General features: G+C 45.1%; 1 protein-coding gene across 1 annotated transcript in view; it reads right to left on the reverse strand.

Annotated features, from left to right (window-relative positions):
- Positions 1 to 682: 682 nt before the first annotated feature.
- lrrc75a (leucine rich repeat containing 75A) overlaps positions 683 to 13,155 on the reverse strand; it is a 37,293-nt gene continuing 24,820 nt past the window's right edge. Inside the window, exons 4-5 of the mRNA XM_068745877.1 lie at positions 3,684 to 3,957; positions 683 to 1,291 (exon numbers count right to left, since the gene is read on the reverse strand). Coding sequence (XP_068601978.1) covers positions 683 to 1,291; positions 3,684 to 3,957 — 883 coding nt within the window. The remainder of the gene's footprint in view (positions 1,292 to 3,683; positions 3,958 to 13,155) is intronic.

Here is a 13,155-nt window from a genome sequence, read left to right on the forward strand (position 1 = left end):
GCTGCAAGCTGCCATCGCTCCAGGACCTGTATGTCTCCAGGACTCGGAGGCGTGAAGGTCCTTCTCACCCTGGACACGGAGTCTTTGACCCTCTCGCCTCAGGCACTAGGCTACGGTCCATTTGTTAATGATGGATGTGGGAGAGACGCAAGCCTTTTCATGTCCAGTTTTGGCAAATCCTGTTTTCAAATGGTTTAAGGGCTCTGACTTGGTTTCATGTTTTTTTTTTGGTTTCTTTTAATCTCTCAATACACATTCTTAACCAATGGTGAGAATTGTCACAGGCACATATAGGTATTAGCAGGGTTGCCAGGAAAAAGGGACCTGAATAAAAATGAACATGCTATACATAAAAGCCTCATGTGATATAATGAGTCAGGCTATTCTGGGTTAGGATCTATTCTTATTAGGTCTATTCTTACTTGAAACAACAGACAGTAATAGTAAAAACCATTCTCCCTTAGGGGATTATCTCTTCATGTTACAGCCACCAATACTCAAGCGGGTTAAGCATGTGAACGATGCAGTGGCCATCGCAAATAAGATCAGCGGAGGGTCGTTGGAGCCTGTTTTACTTTGAGTGCAATAAGATTGCCTCGATTAATATAGCAGTCCATTTGTCCTTCCTTCCACCCTGCACTTGACAAAGGAGGGGAGTCATAAACAGAGCAGGGAGCAGCAATCAGGTCACAAGTTCTGATTGGTCAGTCACCTCGTCAAAGTCATCCCCCTCTGCTCTCATTGCCTCAATGGGTCCAGAGGAGAGCTGTGACTGGCTGGAGCAGGAAAGTCTGGAGGAGTGGCTCTGTGTGTCCTCCTCATCCCCCACCATTGCTGCTATCCTTCCCAGTAGTTCCTCTTTCTTCTGTGCCTCCTTCTCCCTTCCTTCCTCTTCCTTCCTACCTCTCCTGCCCACTTTCCTCTGGTCGTCCAGCGTCCACATGCTCTCGTCCTCGTCCTCCTTCCCCTGCAACTCCCTGTCCAATTCTAGCAGCTCCTCCATCATCTCCTCTATTTCCATCTCTCCATCCATCTCCTCCTCCACCTCCGACCGAAGTTCTCCCATGCTCTCAGTCCGGTTGGTGTCATCCGTCTCCTCCTCTTCCTCAAGTCCTCTCAGCTTCTCTGGGGGGTCGCTGGCCTGACTCTCTCCAAACTCCAGGATGGTTGGCAGATTTCCCTGCTTGGGACAGCGCTTCCTCAGGCTGACCAGGAAAGGCTGTGGCAGAGAGAAGATGTCCACATTGTTGCCCAGGTCAATCCAGGTCACACTTGGGAAGCTGCCTGGATCCTAGGGTTGAAAATATCAAAAACATCATCATCATCAAATAAATGACTGCAAAATGTTTAAATCTCTGTCAGGACCATCCACAGCTACCAGCCTGGACACAAGCGTCATACAAGGAGAAGTTCCTTCATCCACGACAGGTGGAGCTGTGTTTCTGTCAGCTCGGAGTGAACACAGCTACATATTTTAGTTGCTTTTCTAATGGCTGTATGTAAATATCGGCAATACACACAAAAACGTTTTTCTTTATTATGGCAAAGAATAATGTACTTTGAGTGATGTAATGTACCGATTGAAAAATAAAATGAGCCATCTTGTTTTCACAGTGCAGATACTTTTTGATGTATATTTATTTTCTACAATCGGAGCTGTGAATATTAATAACTGTTATGCACATAGTCCTGGTAGGTCACTTCTTCTCCTTCTTCTACAGGGAGGGGCTTTGGTGGGTCGAGGCTCCATCAGACACTCCTCCTGACTCTGATTCTAGGTTTAGCTTCCGGCACTATGAATTCTTTCAAATGGCATTAGAAACACTAGATGAGGCTACAGGAGTCACAGATGATCAATCACATGTATTTCTGTAAGGTCAGAACCAGTTGTGGTAATGAGGGAGTTTATGTATCTTGGGGCATTCATGACCTTGATGGATCGGTGTTTTAGTGCGGCATCAGCAGGAACGCAGCCACTGTATTGTCTGTTATGGGGAAGACAGGGCTGAGCTGTAAGGCAATAATCTTGATTTAATAGTGAATCTACATTCCTACTCTTACCAATGGCATGAGCTCTTGGTCGTGACACAAGATCGGGGTTACAAGCAGATGAAGATACTTTCCATCATAGTGTGGCAGGTCTCCCATGGGGTGAATTTATGGTCTTATCCACAAACTATACTTTTTAATTCCCAGTTGCAGTTCCTTAGGATAGGGCAGCACGGTGGTGCAGTGGTGAGCGCTGTCACTGCAAGAAGGTCACAGGTTCAAATCCGACTTGCGGCCTTTCAGTGAAGAGTTTGCAAGTTCTCCCCATGTCTGCATGGGTTTTCTACGGCTTCCTCCCACCACCAAAAACATGCAAAATTAGGCACTATTGTGAGTGTGTGTGAATGATTGTCTGTCTGTGTGTGTGGCCCTGCAAAGAACTGGCGGCTTGTCCAGGGTGTACCCTTCCTCTCGCCCGTTGACTGCTGGGATGGGCTCCAGCACGACCCGTGACCCAGTTGTGGATAAAGCGGTTTGGAAGATGAATGAATCCTTAGGGAATTATCCTACCCAACTTGGTCACTCCCAAGAAGAACCTCAGCATTTTCATCTCCACCACTTTTAGCTCCGCCTCCTGTCTTTTCCTCAGTCTCAGTCTTGCATGTTCAATTTTGGCAAATGTTTTCGCCGGATGACATTCCTGCCACAACCCTCTGCATTTATCCAGGCTTGGATCCGGCTAATGGGAGACAATGGCAATGCTACGCTAGCTCTTGCTAACCGCACTACCCGTTCTACCCATGAGGCTGCATTAAGAGGGATAATAAGAGGGAGCGTGAAGGTGAGATATTTTGAAGATAAGGTCAGAAATGCGAGATATTGATGGTTTAAAAGGGCAGGGTGAAGTGGGGAAGTGGGGAAGGATGATTTGCTGTGGCGAAACCTCATGGGACAAGCCAAAAGTGCAGCAGTTAGATTTGTTTTAGTTCTACTACATAAATATCTAAAATTCAAAATGACATATTAGGCCTAAGAGAAGTATTTTGGTAATATGTTTGCTGATCCAACGCCAAGGCTAGCTGGATACTTCTCTTGCCAACATGAATTTTGTGGATTCAATAACCAATCAGCTGTAAGATATTTCCACGGTTGTCAGATATGCCCATGACTAATGGAAATTCTTCTTGCTAACGCATGCTTGCACAAACATTTAGTTTGTTATTTATCACTGATCATGATGAATCATAGGGAATAATGTATCATTTGCAACATTTACACATCCCACTGATACAAGATAAGACAGCCAGAGCTACTTAAAAGCTGCGACTCCAAAACACTTTGTTCTTCTTCGGAACCTGCTGCAGTTCCTGTTGAAGAACCCGGCACCGTATCCTCACCAACTTTGTACCTGATTTGTGTACATTAAGTATTTGCTTAATCTACTATTGTGTTTGTTATTGACTATACACCTCTGACAGAGACAAAAGAACCGGAAGAGAGCTTTAAAGCGAAATCTCTAACAATGCATAACTTGAGGTTAATTTCAAATACAAAAAGAGTGAGGTAAAGAGATTTTCCAAAAATGACTGTACTTCTACAAGAGAGAGATAAAAGACAGACATATAGATGTTTATATTATATTGTAGTAATGTTTGAAAAATAGATGAAAACATTCAGAAGATGGGTGACCTGACCTTCAGGGCATCAGTCAGCTCCTTCAGAATAATTCTGGTCAGCCGGTTTCCATTCAAGGCCAGAGTCTCTAAGCGAGGCAGGGCAGCCAAAGTGGGCAGCAGCAGGAGAAAGGCCTCGTCTGTGAGCTCTGTGAAGCCCAGCTCCAAGCTCACCACAGTGGACGAGTGGCGCTGCAGGTGTGCACACAAACGTTCCATGTCCCGGGCTGTCAGAGGGATCCCAGACAGATCGAGAGCGCCGCTGGACAGAGGAGCTGACAGCACTGCCTTCAAGCTGTGGACGGATGAAAGGATATATCAGACACAAAATAGCTTTTAGAGCCACATCAAGATCATTGCAGCTAATATTTTATTAATGTAATTACCGGTATATATCTGAATAACTTGGTGTGTTTTTTCTAGATTTTTAGATTATTTCTTCTCCATACTCAAATTTTGCCTCATCAGTCAACTCCAATTATATAAAATCTGCAACTTCATACTTTAGCAGACAGAACAAACATTTTAATGCCTCTATTTCCATGTTTTCTTCTTGTTTTGTTGCAGTTCATGCACTATGAAGAAACAGCACATGAGGCATTAAAAGCTTTTAAATCCACTATTGATTTTTCATTAACTTTGTTGCTGGGTGGCCAGCCCATAGTGCAGGAGGTAATGAGAAAATAAAACATGAATTTTAGGCTGCTAATGCAACTTACGTAAACACACACGAGGGATGTATGATGTATAGTGTAGTTTCCAACCACATGGACAAAGCTACATCCAAACCCATTGGGGTGCCTGGATTTGGAGACTTGAGTGAGCCGAGGACAAAGGGTGAATCTGGGGTCTGGTCCAGACACAAAGGATGAGCGAGATGACTGGTTTGAGCGGTTCATTTTTCAAGTTGACAGTAGTTTAAATGCACAATATGCACAAGGGCTATTGATTTTCACCCACAAACGCCATAAATGCAAGTTAGGTTTGGAGTACAAAATAGTACTAAAAATGTAAACAGTTATGCTTACTAAGAATCTGTTTTACTGGTGTATGCATGAGCTGAGTCGGAATTTGATGCAAGGAACAGATTCACAGTATTTGTGACAGGAGCAATAAAATAATTGGGACTTGGGGGAAAAAAATGGTTAGAAAGATAAGAGGTTCATTGAAAAAATATTTTTACAACTCCGGTGCAAGTGGAAGTCTTTTCCAGGAATGTCCTGATTAGTCCAACAAATTCTGCCTCTTTATCGATAGCGTGGTCTATTTGCAGTTTAGACCTGTCCACATTGAAAATGCGTAGGGGACTGTGAAACACCAAATACGATCAGGGAAACCTTGCTCTGGTGAAGCTATACATCAAGCAGGGACGGACACAATTCCACTCTAGAACAATTTTAGCACTAATTTTACTTTTAACAATTAGTGTTATCTCTTCTCAAATGTAGACTCTGTTGATACGTGCCAGGATAGCGTGAGTGCGGGTCCCAAGCGAAGATACATTTAGAAGACTGCATCATGAATGCTTTAGATCAGGGGTCCCCCCAAACGTTTTCCTGTGAGGGCCACATAACCTTCCCTGATGGGGTGCCGGGGTCAGTTTGTAAAAGAGTGACGATCGGGGGGGGGGTGTCTAAATGTAAAAATGTATTGTTTTCCAGAAAGCCACACATAACCAAATATCCCTTTCCGGGTCCGTCACAGAAAAAAAGTCAGGAAATAAATAATAACACCATTAATGAAATAAATAGCCAAATATTTCTTCACAGAAAGAAAGGTTCATGGAACATTAACTGATGTGATCATCATTAAGATTGGCCCAAAAGGAAGAATGCTTTTCTTCAGAATATTGATATATTCTCCTCTATCAATATTATTTTCAGGAAACAAAAGATCGAATTAAGATCACTAATCTTCGTTGGTCGACCAGAAGTAGTTACCTGGTGTGAACGGCCTAGTTTGTGACCAATTTTGCAATTTCCGAATCATCTAACCTTACCATTTTCCCTTTCTGACAATATCCCAGTGCACTAAGTATAATGTTTACCTGTTATTGTTAATGTTATTGTGTGAAATTTGCTGATTGTCTGTATAATAATAATAATAATAATAATAATAATAATAATACATTTTATTTCCTTTAATTTTTTATTCTTCACAGAAACACAAAAACCACGAAGTGGAATAAACATCAAAAGGATGACAGAGTTGGTGGGGTCCGGGTCCAAAGTGGTGGGGCCGGACCCAGAGAGAATGGTTGGTTGGTTCCGGGTCCAAAGTGGTGGGGCTGGACCCAGAGAGAATGGTTGGTTGGTTCCGGATCCAAAGTGGTCCAGAGGAATCATTGTTGGTGGGGTCCCGAGTCCGGAGGGCTGGAGGTCTTTCCTCTTCGGCAAGAGAATAAACGAGACCAGAAGCGATTCTTCCTCCTGGATGTCTTTTTCGGGATCTCCTGGGGCAGGGCGTCGTCCTCTTTGATGGAACGGAGTGCCGCCTTTTTCTGCCCCTCCCTGGTTCTCTCAAGCTCCTGCTCCATCCATGCCCGCTGCTCAGCAATCTCTCTTTTGAAGGCCTCCTCCCTCTGGAGGAGCATTTCTGTGAAACGCTCCTCCATCTTAGAGGCCTCCTCCTTCTGATGCTCAATGGTCTCCTTCAGCAGCCGGTTTTTCTCGATACCGCTGAGGTGCTGACCTTGGATTGTTACCAGAGCTTGGTTGGTGTCATTCAGCTCGTCCAATACCTTCCCGAGATTCTCTGCTTGACGGTTGGCTTTGACGAGCTGCTGCTCCTGGTTCTCAAGGAGGTTGTTCAGATGGGTCACCTCGTCTTTGTGCTCCTGCAGGTTCTTTTTCTCCCTTTCCTTCTGGGAGCGCAGGCTCTGGTGAAGTTCTGCAATCTGCTCCTCTCCGATTCTCCTTTGGAGCTCAAGCTCTGCCTGCGTCTTCTGCAGTTTGTCCATGGTTGAAACGGCCTGGACATATTTGCTCTGGAGGTCACGGAGCTTGCCTTCAACAGAGTTCATATTGTGACCCTCCTCTGACATCTCATGTGCCATATTCAGGTCCTTGGCTGCAGAACATTCTTTCTTTTGTGGTATGGCATGTAGCATATGTAGCAGTCTGATGTTCCTCCGAGAATTCCTAGTGAGTTTCTCATGATAGATGCAGCTGGGATCATCGTCTTCATCCGAAGGAAGCCTGGCAAAATACTTCTTGCCCGTGACGGGTCCTTCTTTGTTCACAGAGCTTTGCATTGTTCTGGAAGTGACTGGCACCTACTGAAATACGTTATTTATATAGACGGATATCATTAAAGCATCAAAGGTCTATTTGATGTCAAGGAGACCTTTGATGTCTGTTTTGAATTTGCGGCTTTGATATTGAGCCCTTTGATGATTGGTCCATGCTAGTCACATGATACCTTCTTTAAACCTATTTGTCTACATTTATTCTCGAAAGTGACATCATACATGGTGTCAGTAAGTGGATTTTTAGTTTAAAGGATTTGATTGATGAAAATGTAATGCCAGATTAACTTGGGCTTGGCATTCCAATAGGAAGGATGGCATGCCACAAAATAAAACCTCAATATTTGAAGGTGGGATGCTGTACAGCTGAACTGCAACCAGTTGAGAGGAAGATGTGAAGATGCAACTAGACTTTATCCCAGGGGTCCCCAAACCTTTTCCCTTCTCTGATGGGGGGCCAGGGTCAATCTTTATTTTTATTTTTTTGTCTCTGGTATTGGTTCAGGGGGCCGGGCCAAATGTGGAGGCCTGCTGGTCCTACTGGTGTCCGGTGTAGCAACAACAACCTGGAGCTGAACAGCCAGAAAACAGTGGAGAAGATGGTGGACTTTTGCTTTTCATGGTTGGCGTGCCAATATACCAAGAACAATTGAAAACCTTTTGGTGCTGATCCAGATCACCATGTGGATATGAAAATATAACTATGAGGGGAATAAGCTGCACGGCAGAGGTCTGGTTGGTTCCGGATCCAAAGTGGTCCAGAGGAATCATTGTTGGTGGGGTCCCGAGTCCGGAGGGCTGGAGGTCTTTCCTCTTCGGCAAGAGAATAAACGAGACCAGAAGCGATTCTTCCTCCTGGATGTCTTTTTCGGGATCTCCTGGGGCAGGGCGTCGTCCTCTTTGATGGAACGGAGTGCCGCCTTTTTCTGCCCCTCCCTGGTTCTCTCAAGCTCCTGCTCCATCCATGCCCGCTGCTCAGCAATCTCTCTTTTGAAGGCCTCCTCCCTCTGGAGGAGCATTTCTGTGAAACGCTCCTCCATCTTAGAGGCCTCCTCCTTCTGATGCTCAATGGTCTCCTTCAGCAGCCGGTTTTTCTCGATACCGCTGAGGTGCTGACCTTGGATTGTTACCAGAGCTTGGTTGGTGTCATTCAGCTCGTCCAATACCTTCCCGAGATTCTCTGCTTGACGGTTGGCTTTGACGAGCTGCTGCTCCTGGTTCTCAAGGAGGTTGTTCAGATGGGTCACCTCGTCTTTGTGCTCCTGCAGGTTCTTTTTCTCCCTTTCCTTCTGGGAGCGCAGGCTCTGGTGAAGTTCTGCAATCTGCTCCTCTCCGATTCTCCTTTGGAGCTCAAGCTCTGCCTGCGTCTTCTGCAGTTTGTCCATGGTTGAAACGGCCTGGACATATTTGCTCTGGAGGTCACGGAGCTTGCCTTCAACAGAGTTCATATTGTGACCCTCCTCTGACATCTCATGTGCCATATTCAGGTCCTTGGCTGCAGAACATTCTTTCTTTTGTGGTATGGCATGTAGCATATGTAGCAGTCTGATGTTCCTCCGAGAATTCCTAGTGAGTTTCTCATGATAGATGCAGCTGGGATCATCGTCTTCATCCGAAGGAAGCCTGGCAAAATACTTCTTGCCCGTGACGGGTCCTTCTTTGTTCACAGAGCTTTGCATTGTTCTGGAAGTGACTGGCACCTACTGAAATACGTTATTTATATAGACGGATATCATTAAAGCATCAAAGGTCTATTTGATGTCAAGGAGACCTTTGATGTCTGTTTTGAATTTGCGGCTTTGATATTGAGCCCTTTGATGATTGGTCCATGCTAGTCACATGATACCTTCTTTAAACCTATTTGTCTACATTTATTCTCGAAAGTGACATCATACATGGTGTCAGTAAGTGGATTTTTAGTTTAAAGGATTTGATTGATGAAAATGTAATGCCAGATTAACTTGGGCTTGGCATTCCAATAGGAAGGATGGCATGCCACAAAATAAAACCTCAATATTTGAAGGTGGGATGCTGTACAGCTGAACTGCAACCAGTTGAGAGGAAGATGTGAAGATGCAACTAGACTTTATCCCAGGGGTCCCCAAACCTTTTCCCTTCTCTGATGGGGGGCCAGGGTCAATCTTTATTTTTATTTTTTTGTCTCTGGTATTGGTTCAGGGGGCCGGGCCAAATGTGGAGGCCTGCTGGTCCTACTGGTGTCCGGTGTAGCAACAACAACCTGGAGCTGAACAGCCAGAAAACAGTGGAGAAGATGGTGGACTTTTGCTTTTCATGGTTGGCGTGCCAATATACCAAGAACAATTGAAAACCTTTTGGTGCTGATCCAGATCACCATGTGGATATGAAAATATAACTATGAGGGGAATAAGCTGCACGGCAGAGGTCTGGTTGGTTCCGGATCCAAAGTGGTCCAGAGGAATCATTGTTGGTGGGGTCCCGAGTCCGGAGGGCTGGAGGTCTTTCCTCTTCGGCAAGAGAATAAACGAGACCAGAAGCGATTCTTCCTCCTGGATGTCTTTTTCGGGATCTCCTGGGGCAGGGCGTCGTCCTCTTTGATGGAACGGAGTGCCGCCTTTTTCTGCCCCTCCCTGGTTCTCTCAAGCTCCTGCTCCATCCATGCCCGCTGCTCAGCAATCTCTCTTTTGAAGGCCTCCTCCCTCTGGAGGAGCATTTCTGTGAAACGCTCCTCCATCTTAGAGGCCTCCTCCTTCTGATGCTCAATGGTCTCCTTCAGCAGCCGGTTTTTCTCGATACCGCTGAGGTGCTGACCTTGGATTGTTACCAGAGCTTGGTTGGTGTCATTCAGCTCGTCCAATACCTTCCCGAGATTCTCTGCTTGACGGTTGGCTTTGACGAGCTGCTGCTCCTGGTTCTCAAGGAGGTTGTTCAGATGGGTCACCTCGTCTTTGTGCTCCTGCAGGTTCTTTTTCTCCCTTTCCTTCTGGGAGCGCAGGCTCTGGTGAAGTTCTGCAATCTGCTCCTCTCCGATTCTCCTTTGGAGCTCAAGCTCTGCCCGCGTCTTCTGCAGTTTGTCCATGGTTGAAACGGCCTGGACATATTTGCTCTGGAGGTCACGGAGCTTGCCTTCAACAGAGTTCATATTGTGACCCTCCTCTGACATCTCATGTGCCATATTCAGGTCCTTGGCTGCAGAACATTCTTTCTTTTGTGGTATGGCATGTAGCATATGGAGCAGTCTGATGTTCCTCCGAGAATTCCTAGTGAGTTTCTCATGATAGATGCAGCTGGGATCATCGTCTTCATCCGAAGGAAGCCTGGCAAAATACTTCTTGCCCGTGACGGGTCCTTCTTTGTTCACAGAGCTTTGCATTGTTCTGGAAGTGACTGGCACCTACTGAAATACGTTATTTATATAGACGGATATCATTAAAGCATCAAAGGTCTATTTGATGTCAAGGAGACCTTTGATGTCTGTTTTGAATTTGCGGCTTTGATATTGAGCCCTTTGATGATTGGTCCATGCTAGTCACATGATACCTTCTTTAAACCTATTTGTCTACATTTATTCTCGAAAGTGACATCATACATGGTGTCAGTAAGTGGATTTTTAGTTTAAAGGATTTGATTGATGAAAATGTAATGCCAGATTAACTTGGGCTTGGCATTCCAATAGGAAGGATGGCATGCCACAAAATAAAACCTCAATATTTGAAGGTGGGATGCTGTACAGCTGAACTGCAACCAGTTGAGAGGAAGATGTGAAGATGCAACTAGACTTTATCCCAGGGGTCCCCAAACCTTTTCCCTTCTCTGATGGGGGGCCAGGGTCAATCTTTATTTTTATTTTTTTGTCTCTGGTATTGGTTCAGGGGGCCGGGCCAAATGTGGAGGCCTGCTGGTCCTACTGGTGTCCGGTGTAGCAACAACAACCTGGAGCTGAACAGCCAGAAAACAGTGGAGAAGATGGTGGACTTTTGCTTTTCATGGTTGGCGTGCCAATATACCAAGAACAATTGAAAACCTTTTGGTGCTGATCCAGATCACCATGTGGATATGAAAATATAACTATGAGGGGAATAAGCTGCACGGCAGAGGTCTGGTTGGTTCCGGATCCAAAGTGGTCCAGAGGAATCATTGTTGGTGGGGTCCCGAGTCCGGAGGGCTGGAGGTCTTTCCTCTTCGGCAAGAGAATAAACGAGACCAGAAGCGATTCTTCCTCCTGGATGTCTTTTTCGGGATCTCCTGGGGCAGGGCGTCGTCCTCTTTGATGGAACGGAGTGCCGCCTTTTTCTGCCCCTCCCTGGTTCTCTCAAGCTCCTGCTCCATCCATGCCCGCTGCTCAGCAATCTCTCTTTTGAAGGCCTCCTCCCTCTGGAGGAGCATTTCTGTGAAACGCTCCTCCATCTTAGAGGCCTCCTCCTTCTGATGCTCAATGGTCTCCTTCAGCAGCCGGTTTTTCTCGATACCGCTGAGGTGCTGACCTTGGATTGTTACCAGAGCTTGGTTGGTGTCATTCAGCTCGTCCAATACCTTCCCGAGATTCTCTGCTTGACGGTTGGCTTTGACGAGCTGCTGCTCCTGGTTCTCAAGGAGGTTGTTCAGATGGGTCACCTCGTCTTTGTGCTCCTGCAGGTTCTTTTTCTCCCTTTCCTTCTGGGAGCGCAGGCTCTGGTGAAGTTCTGCAATCTGCTCCTCTCCGATTCTCCTTTGGAGCTCAAGCTCTGCCCGCGTCTTCTGCAGTTTGTCCATGGTTGAAACGGCCTGGACATATTTGCTCTGGAGGTCACGGAGCTTGCCTTCAACAGAGTTCATATTGTGACCCTCCTCTGACATCTCATGTGCCATATTCAGGTCCTTGGCTGCAGAACATTCTTTCTTTTGTGGTATGGCATGTAGCATATGGAGCAGTCTGATGTTCCTCCGAGAATTCCTAGTGAGTTTCTCATGATAGATGCAGCTGGGATCATCGTCTTCATCCGAAGGAAGCCTGGCAAAATACTTCTTGCCCGTGACGGGTCCTTCTTTGTTCACAGAGCTTTGCATTGTTCTGGAAGTGACTGGCACCTACTGAAATACGTTATTTATATAGACGGATATCATTAAAGCATCAAAGGTCTATTTGATGTCAAGGAGACCTTTGATGTCTGTTTTGAATTTGCGGCTTTGATATTGAGCCCTTTGATGATTGGTCCATGCTAGTCAAATGATACCTTCTTTAAACCTATTTGTCTACATTTATTCTCGAAAGTGACATCATACATGGTGTCAGTAAGTGGATTTTTTTAGTTTAAAGGATTTAATTGATGAAAATGTAATGCCAGATTAATTTGGGCTTGGCATTCCAATGGGAAGGATGGCATGCCACAAAATAAAACCTCAATATTTGAAGGTGGGATGCTGTACAGCTGAACTGCAACCAGTTGAGAGGAAGATGTGAAATGCAACTAGACTTTATCCCAGGGGTCCCCAAACCTTTTCCCTTCTCTGACGGGGGGCCAGGGTCAATCTTTATTTTATTTTTTTGTCTCTGGTATTGTTTATGTTTCTCTGTCACCTGTCTTGATTGAATTAAATCTACTGCAGACAATCATTAAAGCTAATCTGGAGGTTTGCTTTGACTTGATGCTCTTCTGCATATTTGTGTTTCCTGCTTATAGTTGTATGTGATTTATGTAAGTGTAACGTGGATATTATAGGGGTTGGATATTGCAGCAAAATAAGTGTGATGGTTTATGACATTTCAAGCACAGAAAATTGATGGAATACATATTATATTAACAATTTCAAAAATTTCAATCAGACAACTATTTCGTTGGGTCAATTAGTAGTAAAATAGATGTTAGCTGTCTTCTGGCTCGGTCTTCATACCTGGTCTATGATTTGAGGGTACAACTAAAACAAAGGTGATTATGAAATCAATAAAATGTATTTTAGAGGACACATCACATCCTTACATTCCTAAGAAAGACACCCTGTCCTGAGAATATTTTCCACTTCAGCAGGGGCTGCAGACGCCGTCTAAAAAGCAGAAAAGAGAGGCGGCCTGCTGGCTGTTTAACACATCCAGCTGCCTCATCTCAGACCGCAGAGTGGACGTGTCGAGCTGAAAGGGGTTGTTGTTAGCAGCCAGACAATGAACAGTAAGCCTTATTATTCCTGCTTTGTTTTCCGTTATTCACAGTCACAATTGCTCTACTCGAATAGAAAAACTGCTTGCCAGTTGATTTCCATTTCATATATGGTAAAAGCTCTGCAGCAAAACAA

This window comes from Brachionichthys hirsutus, chromosome 11 (genome assembly GCF_040956055.1).
Source record: "Brachionichthys hirsutus isolate HB-005 chromosome 11, CSIRO-AGI_Bhir_v1, whole genome shotgun sequence".
Classification (NCBI taxonomy): domain Eukaryota; kingdom Metazoa; phylum Chordata; class Actinopteri; order Lophiiformes; family Brachionichthyidae; genus Brachionichthys; species Brachionichthys hirsutus.